The 25,371-nt window shown below is 47.4% G+C and overlaps 1 protein-coding gene across 1 annotated transcript in view; it reads left to right on the top strand.

Moving 5' to 3' along the window:
- scn5lab (sodium channel, voltage gated, type V-like, alpha b) overlaps window positions 1-24,586 on the top strand; it is a 175,442-nt gene extending 150,856 nt beyond the window's left edge. The window contains exons 18-22 of the mRNA XM_078534703.1: window positions 6,575-6,628; window positions 8,281-8,418; window positions 9,159-9,263; window positions 12,697-12,967; window positions 23,340-24,586. Coding sequence (XP_078390829.1) covers window positions 6,575-6,628; window positions 8,281-8,418; window positions 9,159-9,263; window positions 12,697-12,967; window positions 23,340-24,562 — 1,791 coding nt within the window. The 3' untranslated portion in view covers window positions 24,563-24,586. The remainder of the gene's footprint in view (window positions 1-6,574; window positions 6,629-8,280; window positions 8,419-9,158; window positions 9,264-12,696; window positions 12,968-23,339) is intronic.
- Window positions 24,587-25,371: the final 785 nt, after the last annotated feature.

The raw sequence follows: 25,371 nt of genomic DNA, 5'->3' as shown, positions 1-25,371 counted from the left end.
GAAAGCAGCTCACCACCACCTTCTCAAGGGCAATTCGGGAAGGGCAATAAATGCTGGCCCAGCCAGCGACGCCCACATCCCATAAATGAATAAAAAAAAGCCTCAGCTCCCTGTTTCATATTAATACCCCACCTCTGAACTTGACCTATTTAGATGATGCCCATCCCTCCTCTGACAACCTGATTTGCATAAAATGATGCTGGTCACTCGGCCCACTTGGTCCCTGCTCCATGGGAGCTTCGACCCGGTTTTTGTGTCAGTGAAGCAATTAACCGCCTGGCATCGGGGCTCCCATCCCTTGAAGGGCTGAGAGGCTGCCTCCAGGAGCAGGTGGCCAGCCAGAGGGCTGGCATCTCTTCAGTCCCAGCAGTGTTACCAGGAGCGACGGTCACTGCTGGAATTGTATCCAGCCCAGAATAGCATCATGGACATGGCCCAGAGGCCATGAGAGAGGGCTTGGGGTCGCCTGGGCCGGTCAGGCACAGGTAGGCCAGACCGGGCAAGGGCGATTGGTGAGGGCAGGGGGAGAGTTTCCACGTGGCTAGCCCTTGCTGCCAGTGAGGGTGGCCCTCCGTGAGGTAACAGGCTTTACCTGGTGGCCTCCCTGCGCGACAGAAGCCTACCCACCACTGGTAGAATGGCACCGGCAGTGGGAAGAGACCCTTAATTGGCCATTTAATTGCCTCAATTGGCCTCTGGACTGGAAGACCATCCACCACTTTCCCCACCACTGAGAGAATTCCAAGGCATTGGGAAGGTGATGGGCACCTCAAACCCCAACCTCCTTCCCCTTTTTAAAATGTATTCTTTCACGGGGTGTGGGTGTCGCTGGCAAGGCCAGCATTTGTTGCTCATCTCTACATGCCCTTAAACTGAGCGTCTTGCTCGGCCATTTCAGGGGGCAGTTAAGTTTCAACCACGTTGCCGTGGGTCTGGAGTCACACGTAGGCCAGACCGGGTAAGGACGGCAGATTTCCTTTCCTCAAGGGACATTGGTGAACCAGATGGGCTTTTACAACAATTGATGCTAGTTTCGTGGTCGCTATGACTGAGACTAGCTTTCAATTCAGGATTTTTTAAATTAATTGCATTTCTTCTCCATTAATTGAATTCAAATTTCACCAGCTGCCATGGATGGGATTTGAACCCATGTTCCCCACAGCATTCGCCAGCACCTCCGGATTATTATTCCAGCGACATTTCCACAATGCCACCTTTGCCCACCCAACCTGCTCCTGAGGACCCCAGTGTATGAAGAGAGAAAGATAGAGACAGACAGACAGGGGAGCCCATTCCGAGCTTTGTAAATGACCTGTGTTGAAGTGTGACTCCAGCTTGCTGCTGTGCGTGAGCACCAGTGCGCCAGACTTACAAGCCGCTGGAGGGTGCAGACTGTCAATAGGTTTGGTATTTATCTCAGTGCATCTGCTCCAACGTGCAGAATAAAACTGTAGTAGCCTCTGAATGCAACAGAGGCATTCTGCGCAGGGAGCCTTTAACCTGTCCTTGCAGTGGGAAAGGATTGGTTGTGGGGGGGCGGGTGGTGCTCTATCAGATGGCCATTACATGGTGGGTCCCTTTAGTAGCCCGCTGTGATGATAAAATGCACAAAACTCCCTTTACAGATTGACCTGAATGTGCTTCCCCACACAACGAAATGAGCAGGCGTTGTTTAAATTTACCTTCAGAAATTTTCCATTCCCTTGTTTGTTAGTTTCTACGTTACTGGCACCTGCCACCCTCAAAGCAGCAGCTGAGGTGCAGAAATATTTGCCCAAATAGTGCAAACAAAACAAGAGTCACTTGATGCCATTTACCTGTTGCATTTGGCTCTAGGATACGGGTACGGTATTAAACTCTTTCAAAGAGGTGGCACAGGCAGAAGTGGCCTGGTCGGCACTATTGTTCTGTCTATAATACATTAACACGTATATCACAGAATTACAATTAATGCAGAACTTGAACCTGTGCATGCCTTCTACATGGGATAAAATTAGTTTGTAGGCGTCTATTATTTTCACACAATCACCCAGCCGCCTCAAGATGCTATCAGTGGAACATTTCCTGATACCAGCATCACTGAAAACTGCTACTGCATTTGATTCATTGGTTTTATGTGTCTCTGAGCAACCAACCTTCCCGTCGCACACCAGCCCTGCTGTTCCAACTCGCTGATGCACAGAACCACAGCATTAATTTGCATTTGAAAGGCTCAATCACCCAGATATAACAGGCAGTCTAAAATTAACACCGTTGAGAGATGAGCAAACAGAAGTGCTTCACTCTGATAGGATTTGCTCTCCTTGTCCTGACGCCTTTGTTTGGACACAGTACTGCAAGGCGTGCACTCCATCGCTAATCCTCACAAATCGAAATGGCCATGATTTTTAATTATTTCAGAATGTTTTGGTTTTACCTTCTATCGACTTGAGCTCATCCAAAACTCTGCTATCCATATCCTAGCTCGCGCAAAGTGCCTTTCACCCATTAACCTTGCGCTCACTTGCCTGTATTAGCTCCTGGTCTGCTAAAGACTTGATTTTTAAAATCGCAGAGATGGGCTTTAAATTCTCTCCATCGCCTCAACCCTCCGAAACTATGTAACCTCCTTCAGCCCTACAACCTTATGAGATCCTCTGCGCTCCTCCGATTCTGACCTCCTGCACGTCCCTGATTTTCATGGCGAGACCACATATGGATTACTGACTGTGTACAGTTTGATCTCACTATTGGAAAAAAGACATAATTGCCTTAGAAACAGCTCAGAGAAGGTTCACTCTACTCATTCCTGGGATGAAGGGTTTTTTGTTATGAGGAAAGGTTGAACAGGTTGTAACTTTGGTTAAAAAGGGAGCGAGGGAGAGACCGAATCATCACAGAGCAAATAATTACTGGGCAGATTACTGGAATCAATTCTGAGGGACAGGATAAAACTGTCACTTAGAAAGGCATAGACTTATCAAGCACAGTCAGCGTGGGCTTGCTAAGGGAATTTTTTTGAATGAATTTGAACGAATATTTTGGGTAAGCAACAAGGAGGATTGATAATGGTAGTGTAGTTGATGTGGTCTACATGGATTTAAGCAAAGCTTTTGACAAGGTCCCACATGGCAGACTATTTAAAAAAATAAAAGCCCATGGGATCCAGGGGAATGTAGCAAGCTGGATATAAAATTGGCTCATTGGCAGGAAAAAAAGGGTAATTGTTGACAGGTGTTTTTGAGACTGGAAGGCTGTTTCCAGTGGGGTTCCACAGGGCTTAGCACTAGGTCCCCTGTTTTTTGTGGTGTATATTAATGATTTGGACATAAATATAGGGGGAATGATCAAGAAATTTGCAGACGAGACAAAAATTGACCACGTGATTGATAGCGAGGAGGATAGCTGTAAACTGCAGGAGGATGTCAATGGACTGGTCAGGTGGCCAGGAAAATGGCAAATAGAATTCAACCCAGAAAAGTGTGTGAGGTGATGCATTTGGGGAGGTCAAACAAGGTAAAGGATTACACAATAAATGGGAGGATACTGAGTGGTGTAGAGGAAGTGAGGGACCTTGGAGTGAATGCCCACGGGATCCATGAAGGTAGCAGGACGGGCCGATAAGGTGGTTAAGAATCCTTTCCTTTATTAGCCTAGGCATAGAATATAAGAGCAGGGAGGTTATGCTGGAACTGTATAAAACATTAGTGAGGCCACAACTTGAGTACTGTGCGCAGTTCCAGTCACCTCAGAAGGGATGAAGTTGCACTAAAGAGGGTGTAGAGGAGATTTATGGCAATGTTTCCAAGACTGGAAAATTGCAGCTATGAGGAAAGATTGGATAGGTGATGGGTTGGGAGGTGGGAGACTGGGATAACTATCTGAAGGGAAAAGATTTGCAGGGGAAAAGATGGGGGAAGGGGGATTAGCTGAGTTGCTGCTCTCGGAGAGATGGCACAGATGTGACGGGCCGAATAGCCCCCCTCGTGTGCTGTTGCCATTCCATGATTCTTTGTGGCACCAACATTATGAATCATTTGAAGTGATTCCTTTTGACAGGGTGCTGCCTGAGCACAGGGGCTTCACCGGAACGAAAGCAGACATTTCTGGGTGCTGGAAATCTGAAATATGAAGAGGAAAAAAAAGGCGCCTTTAGCTTTAAGTTCCTTGGCCCACACTGTAGAGGAGCCCCGTGTGCACCAACCAGCTTTCCAACTGTTTACTAAACTGGCATTCATTTTGCTACTTACTTATAAATTATAATGCAAAACCAAAGTATTCTGTCACAATAAGAACAGACTTTAAAATCGGAACTGAACTGAGACCAGAAAATGCTGGAAATACCCAGCAGGTCAGGCAGCACCTGTGGAGAGAGAAGGGCGAATATTACAGGCCAATGGCCTTTTGTTAGAACTGGCAGAAGCAGGAGATGTGCCGCGTTTGTAAGCAAGCACGTGGTGGGGGTGGAAGGCAAGAGAGACGAAATGGTAAAAAGGATGATAGCGTGAAGCAAAAGGGATGATAATGAGAAAAGGAAGAAAACAAAAGAGGAGATAGGGAGTCGAGCAACCGGGCGGTAAATCCATCTCTCTTTACGTGAGAAAACCAACTAACTGTATCCAACGTCGCTCCTGATGATTAAATGCCTCCTAACTGAGGGTCGCTGCCAATTATGAGAATTATTCTTTTCCCCTTTTAATCAGCGGCCCCCTCCCTCTTCAACGGGCAGTATAGCCCATTTTGTTAGCCCGCTTACTGACGAGAGAGAGCGTGAAACAGCTTTCACTTTAAGCCTCGAAAAGCAAAAAGGCAGCCCTCAGGTAACCTCTGAATAGCAATTTCCGGACTTGCCTCTTTACTCGTGCATCCCTAATACCGCTTTGAGAGACATGCTGAAATGCCAAATACTAAATGGATTGTCGTAAGGCTTTTCAGTTATCAATCGGGATAAGTGGTTTTTGTGGATAAGCTGCCAAAAACCGGAGCTAATTAGAGTTCTTCTGGCTTAAACGCACGATGACTGTGTCCCAAGATTTTTGTAAGTATGGTTGTCTGTGTTGTTGCATGCACAGTGACTACACTTCAAGAAGTAATTTGTTGGCTGTTTAAGGCTGGCGTGAGGTTGTGAAAGGCACTGTATAAATACCTACAAAGTCAACCACAACACAACAACCCAGGAGGAGAAAACAGTAGAAACTGGGAAGCAATACTGGTCCGAGCTGGTCTCGTGTACCTTAAGATGGAACGCCAGTGAAAACTGGGAAATAAGAGCACTGGTCCGAACTGTTTTTTCCTTCTGGGAGTTGAGCAGCTGCGGCTGTTATTTGTCACTGCGCTTCTCCCTCATAGGGTCACCCCAGGTATTTTGCTCTTTTTTTCATCCAGGCACACTCACGTTGTTCATCAAAACCCTTTCTACCAATTTCAACATTCCCCCTTAAAAAAAAATCCCTGGAATCTGACCTCACGACAGTTTTCCTTTCATTTATCCCCTGTTGAGCAACAGTATTGGGAAAAGGGAGTGGCAAGGGACATGAAGAGAATTCCTGTTGTTCAGGGAGGGGATGAGGCAGATGCTGAGATGTTGGATCTTTAGGTTGCCGGGCAGGCACCATCGGCGGACCCGGGATCGCCCGGGCAATGAGCCACTGACTGCGATCGGCCCCCCGACCGCTGAGGTGGGGGTGTGAAGAGGACGAGCGCTGACGTCAGCGCAGGCGGTGGGGGGGCGAGCGCTGACAGAAAGCACCCTGAAGGCAGAGAGCTGCCTCAGGGAGCTGAAGACCTGAAAAGCGTTGAATAAAGTTTTAAGAAGCAGGAAAAAAATGTCCAAGCATCACTATCAGTCACCTGATACATATGCATGATAAAAATGCTCTCCACAGGTTTTTATTTTTCTTTCATTTAAATAACGTAAGCATCACCCCACCCTTGGATGAGATTGGATGAAAAATGCAAAAAGCGCCTGGCCGATTCACCCATCCGCCAGCCATAAGGTTGGATGGGCCACGTAAAATTGGAGACAATTGCACCTTTAATTACCTTCATTGGCCTTTTAATTGTCAGCGGGTACTTGCCCGACATCATCGCGCGCAATTTCACGTCCGATCGGGTCGGGCACGCGTCTGCATACCAAACGAAAAATTCTGCCCTCGCATTAGGCTGTCCACCAAGTCCTTTGCTCACCTTAACCACCACAGCTAGATCATCCTTTCATCTCCTATATTCAGGGGAACACAAACCTCATCTATGCAGCATGTCTTCATAATTTAACCCTTTTATAGCCCATGTATCATCCTGGTGAATCTACACTGCACCCATTCCATAGCCAGTATGTCCTTCCTGAGGTGTGGGGCCCAGAGTTGAATGCAATATTTCAAGCCCTCTTGAGGTGATGGCAACATTTTGTTGGAGTTTTTACTTCTTTTTTTTTGGTATTTACCTTTACTTTAGTGATTTCTGCCCTCAGACCCCTTAATCTCTCTGAGCCTCCATAGATTCTAACTTCTAAGCGTTTAGAAAATATTCTGAGCTATCTTTTCTTGGGAAATTTGAAACTGCAGCTCTTTAAATGCTTTTTTCTCTTCTTTACCAGGCAACGTTCAAGGGCTGGATGAACATAATGTATGCTGCTGTTGATTCACGGAATGTAAGAAAATAATGTCATGTCTTATTATATTCCAAGTTCAAGTTATGTAGGGGGAGCATTGGGTGTGGCTTCACTCTTGGGAATGGAGGGATGGAGGGGTCATGCCCTTCCCTTCCCAGCCCAGTACAATGCTCAATAGTTTATTGCATCAGAGAGTTTAGTAGCTTTTTTTTTGCAAAAATATACTTTATTCATAAAATATCTTCAAGAACATTCCAAACCATTTCAAAATCACCATCACAGAAGTACAATCAGGCTCAACTTTTACAAGATGTATCACGAAATGCATCAATACAATAAATGAATATTACATTCATTTGCAGATGTACAGGAGGTTTCTGTCGAGGTTCATCCCGAGCAGCGCAGTGACACAGGACTCTGTGCTCTACGGGCTGTTCCCAGGGACACACACCGAGACAAACATCAACTGCAGCTGGAGGATCATCAACTCGGTGAAAGACGCTCTTTGGTCTGCCCGAAACTTGTTGGTCTTCCAGTGTAAAGAGTTGTTCCCGACCGAGTGTTGCGGACTGGCACAATCCAAAGTCCAGGACTACGTGCTGAGGGACGCACTAAAGCTTGGGGCAGCCGCCGCAAAGGGGGAAAGGTCGCTGTCTAAGACCTTTCTGCCACACTGCACCGAGGAATTAGGAACTGTTTGGAACCCCTCGGGCTGGACAGATCAGAGAGTTTAGTAGCTTGAGCAGGAGAGCTAGGCTGCATTCCCTCAGTACTGCACTGACAATATCGGCCTTCGTAAGATCCTATTGTTCTGTCACCCACTTGTAGAACAATGTGTCCAGCAGCGACAGGCTAGGAGCGTCCGCCTGCTATGTTGCCACCCGCACAAAGAAGTTCATTTTGTTCCCTCTCCTTTTTAGGAGTAGCCGGCCAAACGCTTCTAGAATATTCCAAATCTACAAGATGCCATCATCCTTATAAGCTCATCATTTACATAAGGGGCTGACCACATCACTCGGAAGCATCTCCAAGTGTTCAGCTTCCAATCAGTTATACCGCAGTGCACTGGGTTCACCCACAGAGGGCTTTAAAGTTATGAAAGGTTTTAATAGAGCAGACAGACAAACAGAGAGAGAGAGAGGCCAGAATTTTACCAGCCCCTTGGTGATGGGTGGAGAAGGCAGCCCCTATGCAGCCGAAGGATTTTCCCCTCTGACCCTCGATCTCCTGAATTTTTCATCTTTTTTTTAGTGCTTGCCTGTCAGGGCCTCGGGGTCTCCTGCCTGCCTCAGCAGCACCCACCTTTCCTGATGGTGCTGCTGAAGCTTCCAAGCTGCCCGTCCTCTGATTGGTCTGGCAGCGTCAGGAGTTCACCCGCCATCCTTAACGGAAGAAAGAACAAAAGGGAAGTGTGAAAGACAGGGGGGGATTCAATGACAAAAGTGATGATGGTGCAAGGCAAAAGGGAGGTGGGGGGGTGGAAATGGGACATGGAAGGAGTCACAAGATGGATCTAGAGGAGATGTAAATGGCAAGAGCTGTAAAAATGAGAGCAGTGCTTATGGTCTGAAGTTGTTGAATTCCGTCTCAAGTCTCAGAGGCTGTAAAGTGCTGAATTGAAAGGTGAGGTCCTGTTCCCCGAGCTTGTGTTTAGCTTCATTGGAACAGATTCTTGACTTTTTGCTTCACAGATCGGAGAACAGCCTGACTATGAGACCAATGCGTATATGTACGTGTACTTTGTAATCTTCATCATATTCGGCTCTTTCTTCACCTTGAATCTCTTCATTGGTGTCATCATTGATAACTTCAACCAACAGAAGAAAAAGATAAGTATCAAACCGCTTCCAAAGCTCCTTTTAGTTTTAAGTTTGGGTGGCAGGACGTTCTCAGGCTTGGCAAAAAACCATCTCGCTCTTTAAAAGTCTTCAAGCACAGCTGCAGAGAGAGATGTGCACCGGTATAGCTTCAGTGTGCCTGATTTGGAGTGTTTACCCTTGTGCCTATAAGAGCACACATTGTATAGCCAAGTCCAGATTGCTTGGACACCAGTTGGCAAGACCCCAGCCCTGCTTGGAGAGGTACAAAGATTGTAGTTTTAGCTGGTTAATCTCTAGTAGTCAAACTGCACGAGGGCTGATAATCCCGCCACCATTTATTCAGCGAGGACCATACCCATCGAGTGGAGCTGGTTGCGAAGAGTGCGTAACCTCTGTGGTAGGTCCACTGCTCCGAGTCCCATTAATGAGCCAGGCTTGCAAGTTATCACAAGGTGATTATGAATGAGAGAACTCATTTGTGCCATTTTAGCTCATCATCTGACCAAGTGCCTGTTTTGTTGTGGTTCTCAGAATGTAAGTTCCCTTCCCCATACCATCGACATCAAGTAACTAAGATGTATTATACCGGTGTAACCAGCAATGCTGGGGCTACAATGTAATTTCTGATCAGCTTCATTCTTGTATGGAATGCAATATTTACCTTTGCACCACAAGTATTGGACTTGAAAATTTGTGTTTGTACTTTGGCATTACTTTAAAAAAAAATAACGGTGCCATTTTTCCTATACCTCGGAGGCCAGGACATCTTCATGACAGAGGAACAAAAGAAGTACTACAATGCTATGAAGAAACTGGGTTCAAAGAAACCTCAGAAACCTATCCCAAGACCTTTGGTAAGAATACAAGAGTAATGATGCCATAATACTAGGTTTTGCAGGTACATTTTTTAAACTATCCTATATAACAGTAGGGGGCTGAGCCAACCGCTTACTGCAGTTAAAATCGCCCCGGATTATCTCAGTACCTTTCCTACAAGTCCCCATTATTTCTTGATTTAGCAACTAGTGTAGCAACTGTTAGGGGGGGGCTGTTAACCAATTCCACCAGTGACTGTCCTGTCTCTTACTATTTCTTATCCATACCCAAATTGATTCCACAATTTGATCTTCCAAGCCAAGGTAATTTGTCACAACTGCATTGATCTCACCCTTTATTGACAGAGCTACCCCACCTCCTTTTCATTTCTTCCTATCCTTCTGAAATATCAAGTACCTTTGAACTTCCAGTTGCCAGCCTTGGTCACTTTGCACCCATCCCTTTCTAATGGCTATCACATCATACTCATTCATTTCTATGTGTAGTATCAATTCATCCATCTGGTTACGAATGCTACATGCATTCAGATAAAGAGCCTTTAATTCTGTCTTTTTATCATTTTTCCCTATTCTGACCACATTTGCTAGTGCACTCTTATGTTTGTATGCTCTGTCCCTTCCTCTCACGTTGGTGGCTATCGTCTCCCATATCGTTACCCTGTATTATTGCCCTGACCTTCCTCATTAACTTTCTAAATATCCCTTCACGTGAACCCTCCACCCACTATTTAGTTTAAAGCCCTCTCTACAACCCTAGTTGTATGACTCACCAGGACACAGGTCCCAGTATGGTTCAGGTGAAGGCCTTCCCAAGGGTGAAGCTCCATCTTTCCCCAGTACTCCCTGGATTGAAACCCATTTCTCCCACACCAATCTTTGAGCCATGCATTTAACTCTCTCATCTTATTTACCCTACACCCCAATTTGCTTTGTGGTTCTGCTTTTCAGTTTAGCCCCCTATCTGCTCTTACTCCCTCAGCAGAATCTCTTTGTTAGTCCTACTTATATCGTTGGTATCCACATGGAGCATGGCAATGGGACCCTTACCCTCCCACTCCAAGTTCCTATAAACAGCCGATAACATTAAGATGGAGAGGGGCAGTCACCCCACTTCTTTGCTGCCTGAACCTTCCATTGGCACTAGCTGTCCAATTCCCTTTTGAAAGCCATAATTGAATCTGCCGCCATCAGCCCTTCAGACATTACATTCCAGATCCTAGCCACTCACTGCCTAAAAACATGTCAATGTTGCCTCTGGTCCTTTTGCCAACCATCCTAGATCAGCGTCCTCGTCTCTCAACACTTCCCCAGTGGGAACAGCTTTTTCTCTATCTACTCTGTCTAGACCCCACATGATTTTGAACACCTCCCCAGGTGGAAAAAAAATAGTAAAAACTGGGAAATAAGAGTTCCGGTCTGAACTTTTTTTTTCCTTCTGGGTCTATCGAATCTCCTCTCAAGTGTTTCAACTCTGAGGAGAACAACCCCAGTTCCTCCAATCTATCCTCACAACACAAAGATATGAATTAGGATCAGGAGCAGGCCACTTGGCCCCTCGAGCCTGCTCCGCCATTCAATGCCGGACCTGACTGTAACCTCCCGCCTACCCCCGATAACCTTTCACCCTCTTGTTTATCAAAAATCTATCTGGCTCTGCCTTAAAAATAGTCAATAACTCTGCTTCCACTGCCTTTGAGAAAGGGGTTTCCAAAGGCTCACCACCCTCGGAAAGAAAAAAACATTTCTCCTCATCTCTGTCTTAAATGGGCAACCCCTTATTTCTAAACAGTGACCCCCTAATTCTAACTGAAGTGTCTCTTCCCCTAAAGCCATTGTAGAAATCTTTTCTGTATCCACTCTATTCCATCACATCCTTGCTGAAAGCGGAATTCCCAGAGTTGAACAAAACACTCCAGTTGAATCTGAGCCAGTGTTTTCTAAAGATTCGTCATAACATCTTTAATTTTGAACTCAAGACCTTGATTTGTATGAATCCCACGATCCTGTCGGCCTTTTCAATTACTTCCTCAACCTGCCCTGCCCAGCTTTAGAGATTTGTGCACATATTAGCCCCAGGTACCTGTGCACCTTCATCCCCTTTGGAATTGTACCCTTTATTTTATTTTGCCACTCCTCATTATCCCTACCAGAATGTGTCACTTCACATTAAATTTCATCTGCTACTAGTCCCCAACAGCTGGGGAGATGGTGACGTAGTGGTAATGTCACTCTGAATAATAATTCAGAGGCCCAGGCTAATGTTCCGGGGGCCATGGGTTCAAATCTCACCATAGCAGCTGGTGGAATTTGAATTCATTTAATAACCTAGAATTGTTATGATAATGATGACCATGAAACCATTGACAATTGTTGTAAAAACCCATCTGGTCCACTAATGGTCTGGCCTGCATGTGACTCCAAACCCACAGTGATGCGGTTGACTCTTAACTGCCCTCTGAAATGGTGCGGCAAGCACTTGGTTCAAGGGCAACTGGGGATGGGCAACCAACGCTGGCCTTGCCAGTGCTGCCCACATCCCATGAAAGAATACATTTTTAAGCATTCCAGATTCTCCGAGCTCTTTGCAGACTGAGCTCCTTCATGCTGACATCTCTGTCCTTGGCCTGCTGCATCGTTCCAGTGAAGTGCAATGTGAGCTTGAGAAATGGCATCGCATCTTTCGATCAGACACTTCACGGCCTTCCCAATTCAACCCTGAGTTCAACAATTTCAGGCCATAATCTCGGTGCCCATTTTGTTTCCTTTTCTTCACTTGTTTTGATTTTTTTTCTCTTATTTTTGCTTTCGGCCAGCCGCCCACCTGCTCTCGGCACACCTTTGGTTTCCCCGTTTCTTTTCTTGCCTCATCGCCATTTTCTTTGGCGCTGAAGGACTAACTCTTCCGTTATTCAATCTCTCCTACCTTCCACCCTATCACGGGTCATGCTTTTGGCCCAGTCCCATCCACCCCTCGCTCAAAACCTATTACATTTCTAACTCTCTCCAGTTCTGATGAAAGGCCGCAGACCTGAAACATTAACCCCGGGCAGGGTTTTCCGGGAAATGCAGCAAGCCATTCAAACGTCCATTCGCTTCGGCGGGACCGGAAGATCCCACCGGCTGGAGGGCCCGGAAAATTCCGGCCTCTGTTCCTGTCTCCACAGACGCGGCCCAGCCTGCTGAGTATCTCTGGCATTTTGATTTCAAGATTTACAGCGCCTGCAGTATTCTGATTTTTGAGCTCCCTCACCACATCGGTTTCATCCTAGGAAACCTCCTCTGTGTCGTTTCCAGAGTCTTAACATCCTTTCTATAGCGTGCTGCTCAGAATTGTACACCGTACTCCAGCTGAGGCCGATTATCAGGAGGGGAGGGGGAAGGGAAGAAATATTATCAAAACAGAATGTGACCATGCTTTATCTCTTTTTTTTTCCCCCTTCCCTCATTCTAGAATAAATTTCAAGGACTAATCTTTGACCTGGTTACAAAGCAAGCCTTTGACATTTTCATCATGATCCTGATCTGCCTCAACATGGTGACAATGATGGTGGAGACGGATGACATGGATGCATACACGAAAAGGATACTCTTCATTATCAACATGATCTTCATTGTGCTCTTCACCACCGAGTCCATTCTCAAAATTATTGCCCTGCGGCAGTACTTCTTCACAATTGGCTGGAACATTTTTGATTTTGTGGTGGTGATCCTTTCTATTATCGGTAAGTATGAATGGGGCTCCTGATTAACTATTCAGCCCTCTGGGCGAGAGATAAGAGCATGTTGTCGCTCCCTTCGTGTGTTTAGATCGGGGAACTTTCTAGGCATTCTCATAATGAGTTTTTCCGCGGGCAATGCTGTAACTAATTGAAAGGGCACATAGCTGTGAGGTCGTGGATTCAAGATGACCTGTTTTCAGGAGGAACGTTTTAAACTAATTATCCATAATTGGTGATTCCTCTTCATTATTCCTTCAAAAGCGACCTCACTCTCCTTTTCTCAGCTGAGTTACTGGCGATGGGTATACCTCGCCCTGGTTCAGTAAAGGTCACTCCTTCACCACTCCTACTCATTGTCACATATTGTACTGAGCTGCCAGCAGCATTAGCGTATGCGCTCAGTCAGAAAGTTGAGCAGAAGAGACAGCGTAGTCACAACAGAGACAAAAACCACTCAGTTCACCGGGATCTATTCCAGCTTGCAGTCTTCAGCGATGCTGAAACAATTAAAACATCCACCCTTTATCCACACTCTTAAGATTCTGTACACGAGATTAATAGCAAAAATGGGAGAGCGTGAACAGGGTGGGGACTTGGTGACATCTGGCAAAGTAGGAGTTAAGAGTGTGGATCAAATATCTACTGGAGTTCCATTTAGACACCTTCCATGGACACTTTTCATCATGTTAGTGGCCAACAGTGCACCTAGTTATGGTTACCTCCTTGACATGTAAGGAGGTAAGAGAAAGCAGAGATGAGGAAAGCTTAATTGGCCTGTCACAACCGATCTCACTTATACCTCAGCTATTTCACTAGTGCCCAGCTGGCTTGCAGGACAAATATCGTTTTTATGGCCATGGCCTTCATTTCTCATGAAGAGTCCCATTAGCCTATCTGCCACTCTCACACACTGAAGAGTCCCATTAGCCTATCTTCCACTCTCACACATTGAAGAGTCCCATTAGCCTATCTTCCACTCTCACACAATGAAGAGTCCCATTAGCCTATCTGCCACTCTCACACATTGAAGAGTCCCATTAGCCTATCTTCCACTCTCACACATTGAAGAGTCCCATTAGCCTATCTGCCACTCTCACACATTGAAGAGTCCCATTAGCCTATCTTCCACTCTCACACATTGAAGAGTCCCATTAGCCTATCTGCCACTCTCACACATTGAAGAGTCCCATTAGCCTATCTTCCACTCTCACACATTGAAGAGTCCCATTAGCCTATCTGCCACTCTCACACATTGAAGAGTCCCATTAGCCTATCTTCCACTCTCACACATTGAAGAGTCCCATTAGCCTATCTGCCACTCTCACACATTGAAGAGTCCCATTAGCCTATCTTCCACTCTCACACATTGAAGAGTCCCATTAGCCTATCTGCCACTCTCACACATTGAAGAGTCCCATTAGCCTATCTTCCACTCTCACACATTGAAGAGTCCCATTAGCCTATCTGCCACTCTCACACATTGAAGAGTCCCATTAGCCTATCTTCCACTCTCACACATTGAAGAGTCCCATTAGCCTATCTGCCACTCTCACACATTGATTTCCCTGTGCTGCATTTTCTCTTTCGATGCCCCCCTCTGTATATCCTCACATTGTTTTAATATGTAAGAACTGAAAAGTCAGTAAGTGCCTGTCTGTACACTCAACCACTTAAGGATAAAACAGACAAACAAAAAAAAATAGCTGAATAGGTAGCAAATCAGTTAAGAAGCTTTCTTCGCTGATCTGTGTTTGTGGGACATGGTCCAACACTTGATAAAACTCAAGATAAAGCTGAATAATCTGTTTCGATTTGACCTGATTCTTCAAGGACTTATGAGATCAATTTAAACCAGCAAGGGACGTAGGAACAGAGGTAGGCTGTTCTGCCTCTCTAGCGGAGACTGTAGGTCAGTTAGACCATGGTTGGCCTGAGTGTGAGGCTCACATTTATTAATGAAGCATGGGAGGCCCTTTAGATCCACTGAGCAGCCTGCCTGCCACCTTCTTGCCACAATTAATGCCCACTTAGGGTCTTAACCTGGCACTGCCATGACTTAACTAGTGACAGCAGAGGCCCATGCCAAACAGCCAGGCTTTCCTGATTAGAAGCCTGTCTAACTCAGCCTTGAATATATTCAATGACCCAGCCTCCACTGCTCTCTGTGGAAGAAAACTCCAAACACTCCAGATTCCTCCTCATCGGTGTCTTCCACGGGAGACCGCCTTATCCTGAATCTGTGTCCCCTAGTCCTAGTTTCACCCCACGAGAGGAAATATCCTCTCCGCGCCTATCCCGAGCAGATCTCCTGATGCAAGAATCCGCCCAACCTCACTAACTGGACGGTGCAACTACTTAAATGGCCCGCCTTCGGGAATATTGCTTCCATCGTCCCGCCACCACGACCCCTTCCGGGTTCCCGAACCGGAACCCGCCCGGAAGTCCGGGGTCGTGACCCCGCTCGGGATAACTCAGCCCCCGGGAATCGAACCGGATTCCTTTTCGGAATTTTACGGCTTGGTGCCACCAAAGGCCCCTCCACACGGTCGACCGTTGCCAGGGCGCTCACATTAATATTTTATTGGCCATACATGAAGACAGAACTCATCAAAAACAACTGCGTGGCCAAGGTAGCGCCTGCGCTGCTCTGGGTCGTGCACTGTTAATGGACTGGATAAGGGAAAGGGAAACGTTAGCCGGCCGAAAATTAATTGCGGCTCGATCTCTTCACGCACAAATTAATTTTTGGAAGAACAAACGAACACAGTGAACCTTCCTTTCGGATTCAGTAAAACTGAAAGGTCCCCCCCCACTCTGTGAAATATTTAGGGATTGAGGGGCACCTAAAAGTTATTACAATTGACATCAGTCAAATTCAAAAGCCCAATGGCAAAACTTCAATCATAAGTTCACAGCAAGCAGCAGCGGAGAGCGATTGAATGGTGAAGGAGCTAAACCTATTAACACCAGGGAATGAATAGTTAGCAGATAAAAGGGATTGCACAGAGGATGGGGCTTGAGAGCATTGTTTTTTTAACCATTGGGAGCGAGCCACAAATACAGACCGTTCCGATGAGATGAAGGGCTTCAACATCTGAGGACATGTAGTTTTGATGTGGTTCCCAGCACACACACACACAAAACAAAAATCATAACCGGAAGTTACTCATGAATAAAACACTTGACGTGAGGCCGGGAGTCCCTCTTCACAAAGGAATTGAGAGCGTGGCAAAAGTTGGAAAGAGCAGAACTTGGTTCGGGAGACGCCGACTTTATGTTAATTTCCCAGACCCGAGGTCGCTTTGTGTCCAGCCCAGGCTGATGAGACGAGGGCCGGGATTTTCCAGCCCCTCGAGCGGCCAGGATCCTCCGGTCCCGACGACGTGACCGGGGGTTCCAATGGCTCGCCGGCCCCACCGGGGGCGGGGGGGTGCGACCATCACTAGCACTCAAATGTAGGAAATAAGCTGAGCTTAGGCTGTTTCTCTTAACCCATGCCAATTTTAAATTTTCCACCATTGGTTTCCGGGCCTTCAGTTGCCCAGGCCCTAATCTCTGGAATTCCTTCTCCAAACCTCTCCTACTCTCGAGCTCACTTTCCTCCTCTAAGACACTCCTCAAAACCTAACTCTTTGACCAAGGTCATCTGACCTTATATTTCCTAATGTGGTTCGGTGTCATATTTTGTTTCATCATGCTCCTGTGAAGTACTTCAGGTTACCGCGGTACGTTAAAAGGGCTATATAAATGCAAGTTGTTGTTGTTCCAACCTAGGGCTCAATTTACCCAGTCCAGTGGTGATGGGTTGGGAGGCGGGAGGGCTGGAAATATGACTGGGTAGGTGTGAGGAGGGGAGCTCAATGTCTTCCCACGCCCTCCCCACCCCCACCCCCACCCCCACCCCCACCCCTCTGTGGCATATTACCAAGGCGAGAACCCCAGCAGCGCAAGGCAGCCAATCGAGCCACTTCCTGCCCCGCGGGCATGTAACCCACGTTGTTGGCAGCCTCGCAGTTCCCAGGGAGGGTGGGGGGGTGGGTGCTCCTTTATGGCTGCTCCAAGACCAATGGGTGGGTCCCCTGGCAGCAATGGCCATCTTCACAACTAAGACCTATTGCCTAAAGCTGACCCCCACCCCCACCACAATAGCCAGGGCCTGCCTGCCTGATCTCCCCGACCCCCCCTCCCCAACTCTTTGAAACAAACTTGGCCGTCCTCGGCATTGCGGTGCCTTCTCCTTCCTGCTGCAGCCTCAGCAGTGGCCACCGGTAGTCGGGGGGTGCTGCCAAGGCCGGTGAGCCGCCGGGCCCTCTGATTGGGCCCACAACCCTGGGCCTCCGTCTTCACTCGGAGTCCCCCGGGGCCCTGCTGCAGGCTCCCCTGGCCTGGGCCTCCACTTCCGGCCCAGGCAGCAGCTCGTCACAACTCACAAGAAAATTCAACCCCTCATCCTTGGTTGGCACTGAAGAGCCTGAGCCTCCTACAGAAAGGCTGGCGATGAAGTGGGATTGTCACACTTAGAACGTCTGCTCAACACTGTGCCGTTACTCTTGTCCTGACAGGAAAACTCGCTGTGCTCCAGTAAAGAACTTTACTGAAAATAACATGAGCATTCACTGATTTCCCTCAACTTAAAACACAACCATTCGTCCTTACAAGGCAAAATGTCAAGGAAATACAACTTTTTTTTTAAATCATAAAATTGTACTAGACCAAAGGTTTAGCAACATACAATATGCTTCTCTGGCTGTAATATTGACTGATAAGGTCACAAACTTGGTTCTAACCCAACCTGGAGGTTTTCCCATTTAGAGTATACAGAATGACGCATTGAGCTGAATGCCTTTGGCTCTGATGCTGACAGGCTTGGATGTGAAGAGAGAAGCCCAGGCAATACTGGGGTGTCACTCACCTTAACCCCAACCCGAACCCTAACCCAAACCCAAACCTTAACCCTAAACCTAACGCTAACCCTGACCCTAACCCTAAACCTAACGCTAACCCTAACCCTAACGCTAACCCTAACCCTAACCTTAACCCTATACCTAACGCTAACCCTAACCCTAAACCTAACGCTAACCCTAACCCTAACCCTAACCCTAAACCTAACGCTAATCCTAACCCTAACCCTAAACCCAATGCTAACCCTAACCCTAACCCTAAACCTAACCCTAAACCTAATGCTAACCCTAACCCTAACCCTAAACCTAACGCTAACCCTAACCCTAACCCTAACCCTAACCCCCAGTCACCGAGGGAACAGATCGACTGTCTGCTGAATGGAGGCTGACAGCCAATTTGCATGGTTAAGGTATGGCTATAGAGCAATATTTAAAAAGGGTCCAAGGGATAGGCCAGAAAATTATAGACCAGTCTTCGGTGGTGGGCAAATTATTGGAATCAATTCTGAGCGACAGGATAAACAGTTACTGAGAGAGGCAATGGATTGATCAGGCATGGTTATTTTTAGGGGAAGATCGTGTCTTACTAACCTAACAGAATTTTTTGAGGAAGTAACCAGGAGGATTGATGAGGGTAGTGCAGTGGATGTTGTCTACATGGATTGGAGTAAGGCATTTGACAAGGTCCCACATGACAGACTGTGAGGTCTCATGGGATACAGGGGAAGGTAGTGAGTTGGATCCAAATTTGGTTCAGTGACAGGAAACAAAGGGTAATGGTCGATGGATATTTTTGCTAGTGGAAAGCGGCTTCCAGTGGCATTCCACATGGCTTAGTGGGTCCTTGCTGGTTGGTTGAATGGGTGGAAAAGTGACAAATAGAATTCAATCCAGAAAAGTATGAGGTAATGCATTTGGGGATGGCAAACAAAGCAAGGGAATACTCAATAAACTGGAGGATATTGAGAGTGGTTGAGTAAGTGAGAGACCTTGGATTGCATGTCCACAGGTCCCTGAAGGTAGCAGGACAGGAGGACAAGGTGGTCTAGAAAGCATATGGAATGCTTTCCTACATTGGACGAGGTATTGAATACAAAAACAGGGATGTAATGCTGGAAATGTATAAAACACTGGTTAGGCCACAGCTGGAATTTTGTGTACAGTTCAGGTCGCCACATCACAGGAGAAGGTTCTGGAGAAAGTACAGAAGAGATTTATAAGAATGTTGCCAGGGCTTGAAAATTGCAGCTATGAAGAAAGATTGGATAGGCTGGGGTTGCTTTCCTTAGAACGGAGGAGACTGAGGGGAGACCTAATTGAGGTGTACAAAATTATGAGGGGCCTGGATAGGGTAGACAGGAAAGACTTGTTTCCCTTAGCTGAGCGATCTATTACCAGGGGACATAGATTTAAGGTGATTGGTTGAAATGTTAGAGGGGACATGAGGAAAACCTTTTCACCCAGAGGGTGATGGGTGTCTGGAATTCACTGCCTAAATTAGTGGTTGAGGCTGAAACGCTCAAATCATTTAAAAGATACCTGGATCTGCATCTGAAGTGCTGTAACCTGCAAGGCTACGGGTCAGGTGCTGAAAAGTGGGATTAAAATGAACAGCTGGTTTCTTTCTTTCTCTTTCTTTGGCCGGCACAGACACGATGGGCTGAATGGCCTCTTTCTGCGCCGTAACGTTTCTATGGTTCTACCAATTAGGGGCAATTTTGTGGCACTGATACCAATTCACTAGCATCAGAGTGCCCCCATACACCACACGCCCCCCCCCCCCCCCCCGCCCACCTGTGTGGGAAGGCCGTCAGATCATTGTAGGCAGCCTCCCTCTGGCAGACTGAGGGCGCCATCAGAGTTGGAGGACCAATGATGGGGGCCACAGGTAGCACCCACGGCACAGAAGATGGGTTTCCAACTGCTCCTCTCTTTATGGCTTGGTCCCCCTGAAATCTTCATAGACGTTTTAGCTTCCAAGGGCGCCTCCGTGCCCTCGAGGTCTCCAGTCTGTCTCAGCGGCGCCCACCTCTCCCAGTAAGGGTACCGAGGCTCTTGAGCTGCCAGCCCCCTGATTGGACTGGCAGGGTCAGGAGCCTGCCCGCTGTCCTTAATGGGACACTGAGAACAGAAACAGCCTCCTCGGCCACTAGGCCTAGAAATGGCCTCCTCGGCCACTAGGCCTAGAAACAGTCTCCTCGGCCACTAGGCCTAGAAACGGCCTCCTCGGCCACTAGGCCTAGAAACGGCCTCCTCGGCCACTAGGCCTAGAAACGGCCTCCTCGGCCACTAGGCCTAGAAACGGCCTCCTCGGCCACTAGGCCTAGAAACGGCCTCCTCGGCCACTAGGCCTAGAAACGGCCTCCTCGGCCACTAGGCTTAGAAACGGCCTCCTCGGCCACTAGGCCTCCTCCAGGAAGATCGCTGAGTCAGCCTGGCTGCCGGCAAGTGCAGGCTCCAGGACCCCCATTTGTTCTGAAAATCCTGCTCGTTGTGTGCTCACAGCTCACAATTCTCTCAATTGATATTAAAAATCAAAACAAAAAAACTCATTGACATTTCCCAAACTGTGTTTGCTGTTTAAATGTAAAAGCATCTGATAATTGGCTAAAGGATATTTCACGGAAGCGCACTGAGAAACAGAGTCAAGGGACAGAGAGCATTCTGCGTTAATTAACATCTCTCAAACCTGATGCTTTCACTACATGTATTGTGAAAAATATGATGGCCTCTTTACTCAGACACTGAACTCCACATCTGTGTTTGAAGTAGGTGTGTGAAACTCTTCAGAAATGTGCAGCTGAAGAAGTTAGGCCATGTAGCGTCACTCAATTCCAGTAGTTCAATCAACAGCAGGGGATATAATCTAATTAACTTCCAATGTCACCTCGTGATAAGTGACATTATTAAGGTGTTATTCAAGGAGTGATTAAAATTCTTCACCTGCCTGAGAATATATCAACGCTGCTCTTTTAGACAATGCCTCCTTTTTACTTCAAAGCCCTGAGAGCACAAAACCTCAGCCGGCACTCCAGTGCTGTACTGAGCGAGTGCTGCACTGTTGGAGGAGCTGTCTTTCGGATGAGACATTAAACCAAGACCCCCCCTATCTGCGCGCTCAAGATGGCGCTATCTCGAAGGATATGGGAGTGCTGACAGAGAACGGGAGTTACACCCCTGTTTGAAAAAAAGGGGACGTGGATAGACCTGATAACTATAGACCAATCGGCCTAACCTGATTGGTGAGACGACTACTAGGCTCCATTATCCTGGACAAATCGATAGGGAATGGAGGTAGCACAACAGGTGTTTGATATTCAGCCAACAACAACAAGTTACATTTATATAGCCCCTTTAACATAATGAGACATCCCAAGGAGCTTCGCTGGAGCATTATAAAACAAAGCCTGACACCGAGCCACATAAGGGGATATTAGGTCAGGGGGCTAAAATCTCGGTCAGAGAGGTAGGTTTTAAGGAGTGTCGTAAAGGAGGAAAGTGAGGTAGAGAGGTGGAGAAATGTATAAAGAGGGTACTCCAGAACTTGGGATCCAAGTTGAATGGGAGGAGCGATTATAATAGGCGATGCAGCCTGCCGGCCAGAATGAGAGGAGCGTAGCTATCTCAGAGGCCTGTGGGGCTGGAGGAGTATACAGGGCAAAAACACTGAGCAATTTGAAAACAAGGGTGAGAATTTTAGAATCAAGACTTTGTTTGACCGGGAGCCAATGTCAGTGAGTGAGCACAGGAATGGGACTCACTGCCAGTTAAGACACGGGAGGGAGAGTTTTGGGTGACCTCAGGGACGTTCAAAAGGCATTTGATGAAGGCTCACATAACAGACTGGGAAAAAAAAGCACAGGGTACTAAAGGGACATTGGTAATGGGAGTATGGAATTGTCCAGGAATAGGAGGCAGGCGTCCCAATCCAAGCCCTGAGGGACCTCACTGCCTATTTCTCTTCTGTCAGAAACACACCCATTCACCACTAGTCCCTTAATGCATTAATGACTCGAATTTGAGCATCAGGTGTATAATTTCAAAGCTGTTTGGTCCTAAACTTGGCAATGTATTAAATAGTGATCAGGATAGTAGCAGACTTCAGAAGGACAGACTGGTGAAATGGGCTGGCGCATGGCAAGATGCAATTTAATATTGATAAGTGAGAATTGATACACCCTAGGGGAAATAAACAAGCAGAGGCAGGATAGTCTGAATGATACCATTTTGCAAGGGGCGCAGGGATAAAGGAACCTGTATAGGGCATGAGTCAGTGCCTTGCCTGAAAGACAGCGCCCCCCGACAGTGCAGTGCTCTCTCAGAACTGCACTGGAGCGTCAGCCTAGATTTTGGGGAGAAACCTTTCCCCCTGGCAAATGGGTTGTCAACCAGAGGTCCTAGGTTTAAAAGGATTGGCAAAGGAACTTGAGGGGAGATAAGACGAAACATTTTTCACACAACTGGATGGGTTAGGTTTGGAACGCTTGCCTGAAAGAGGGGGCAGAGGCAGATGTCATCGGCGCTTTCAGAAGGCAACTGGACATGTACCAAAAGTGGACATGTTTGTAGGGTTATGGGAGAAAAAGCTGAGGTGAGATTAAATTGGACAGCTCTTTCAAATAGCCAGCACAGACATGAAGGGCTGAATGTCCTCCAATTGTGCTATAAAACTTAATGATTCCATGATGAATAGATTAAAGTATCCTTGAGCTGGAACTAGTTGTATTGTAATGACCTTGGTTCAGTGGTTACACCATCACCTCTGAGTAAAAGCTCAGGGCTTTAAACCCAACTCAGGGGTTTGAGCTAAGAATCTGGACTCTTCTACATCAGTGTCGTACTGAGGGGGTGCTGCACTGTCTTTCGAATGAGACATTGAACTGAGGCCATGCCTGCGTGTTCTATTGTAAATGATCCCATGGCGCTATTCAGAGAAGAGCAGGGAAAGTGCCCTGGCCGCCATATATAACTCTAGCAATAGACTGAGCGGTCATTTATCATATTGCTGTCTCTGGGACCTTGCTGTGCACACACGTGCTGCCATATTCGCCTACAGAATCAGTGACTACATTTGAAAGATGTGCAGCAATGGCCGGGGAGAGATGCTTGGGCCTACCTGAGGGTGTGAAATGTGTTATATCACTACAAGGTCTTCTTTTAAGTCAATGCCGTTTATGTGTAAGTAATTTGACTTTGGCTCTTGTCAGTCAAATTCTGGTACAGTACCACTGCATTAATGCCCCCTAACCCTCTCCTCCTTTCAACCACTCTCTCTTCCTTTAAGTAGCTGTTTAAAACCCGCCTCTTTGACCAAGCACATGTCTGAAAATCTCATTGCATGGCTCAATCTGCAGAATAGTCCTGTGAAGCGCCATGGGGATGCATTTAACTGCTTTAAAGGCGCTATATAAATGCAAGATGTTGTCTGTAATTTTGTGAGTTTATTTACACTAAGATTTGATTTCTCTCCCCAGGCATTGTGCTGTCAGACGCCATTGAGAAATACTTCGTGTCGCCCACACTCTTCAGGGTCATCCGGCTGGCTCGTATCGGGCGCATCCTTCGTCTCATAAGAGGGGCAAAGGGGATAAGGACACTGCTGTTTGCCCTAATGATGTCCCTTCCTGCCTTGTTCAACATTGGCCTCCTCCTGTTCCTGGTCATGTTTATCTATGCCATCTTTGGAATGGCCAACTTTGCCTACGTGAAGCAGGAGGACGGCATCGACGACATGTTCAACTTCCAGACGTTCGGCAACAGCATGATCTGCCTCTTCCAGATCACCACCTCGGCGGGCTGGGACGGCCTGCTGAGCCCCATCCTCAACACCGACAGCCCGGACTGCGAGCCGAAAGCAGGAAACCCGGGCACCAACGTGAGGGGGAACTGCGGGAACCAGACGGTGGGGATCGTCTTCTTCGTCAGCTACATCATCATCTCGTTCCTGATCGTGGTCAACATGTACATTGCCATCATCCTGGAGAACTTCAGCGTGGCGACGGAGGAGAGCTCCGAGCCCCTCAGCGAGGACGACTTTGAGATGTTCTACGAGGTGTGGGAGAAGTTTGACTCGGAGGCCACGCAGTTCATTGAGTACTCGGCGCTCTCCAGCTTCGCCGACGCCCTGAAGGAGCCGCTCCGCGTGGCTAAGCCCAACCGGGTCAAGCTCATGGCGATGGACCTGCCCATGGTGAGCGGCGACAGGATCCACTGCCTGGACATCCTCTTCGCTTTCACCAAGCGGGTGCTGGGGGAGTCCGGGGAGATGGACGCGCTCAAGCTGCAGATGGAGGAGAAGTTCATGGCCGCCAACCCCTCGAAGATCTCCTACGAGCCGATCACCACCACCCTGAGGAGGAAGCAAGAGGAGGTGTCCGTCACCATCATCCAGCGGGCGTACAGGAGACACTTGCTGCGCCGCTCTTTGAAGCAAGCCTCCTACGTCTATCGGCACCGGACCAACGACGCCAACGCTGCCCTGCCAGCGGCCCCAGAGCAAGAAGGGCTCATCGCGGCGATGATCCAAGAGCACTACTGTCCCGAGTTGGAGCGCTCAGAGACCGTGTCCTCCTTGTCATCTCCCCCGTCCTACAACACCGTCACCGGGGCCCTGAGCCAAAGCGTCCAAGTGAAAATCACTGACGGGCAAGTGGGCGCCACGAAGGGTCTCAACCAAGACAGAGAGTCCTTAGTGTAAAAAAAAAATGCTTCAAAACGTCTCCTTTGCAAAAAAAAAGAAAATGACGCGAAGTCAATCATGTTGTACCATTAGATGCAGGAGATAAGAAACTAAAATGACTTGTTTTTGCTTCAGTTCTTCAGCGGCAGTTCAGAGCTCATGACACGATTGACATTGGACATTGGTTCTGACGGCTTTGCTTCAAGCTTTATACTACAAGAGAACTGGAGGGACTGCACAAAGCTGTGGCAGTAACATTGATAATATACCAAGGCTGGGAGCAGAAAACAAGCTATGGGGTTATCACTACTCACAATTAAGCGATAGTGACTGATTGTATGCATTTATTTGAAATATCATTATAATGGTGTGTCTCTTCCTGGTTATGTATGAACTTGCATTAACAATTATCATAACTTCGGTAGCAAATGTAACACTTATTGCATATGTTATGGGTCTTTCATAAATTTACTATTATATCTGATATTTTTCTACTTAAGCATATAATTATCTGATTTTGCACCAGACGTGTGAGCCGCCTACCCCCTTGTCACCTCAGGCAACCACTGATGTCACCAACTCGATTGTATGGCTGACTCGATGTGCCGCACCACACCGCAGCTCAGGTGAACTAAGTCATTCACAGCAATACTCATTGTTGTCCACATCGAGGGCCATGAGCATTGAGGGTTGCTGAACATTAACAGCTGTAGGCCGAAGGCTCAATCGCATCCCCCCGCCTCCTGAGCGGCTCAGCCAACTGCTGCACTGACTGCGGACGGCGTCCAGCGGGTGAGTGGAGCTGGTGGGGGTGGGGGAGACGTAAT

The sequence above is a fragment of the Cetorhinus maximus genome, chromosome 3, assembly GCF_964194155.1.
Source record: "Cetorhinus maximus chromosome 3, sCetMax3.hap1.1, whole genome shotgun sequence".
Classification (NCBI taxonomy): Eukaryota; Metazoa; Chordata; class Chondrichthyes; order Lamniformes; family Cetorhinidae; genus Cetorhinus; species Cetorhinus maximus.
This window is presented reverse-complemented; position numbering and strand designations above follow the sequence as displayed.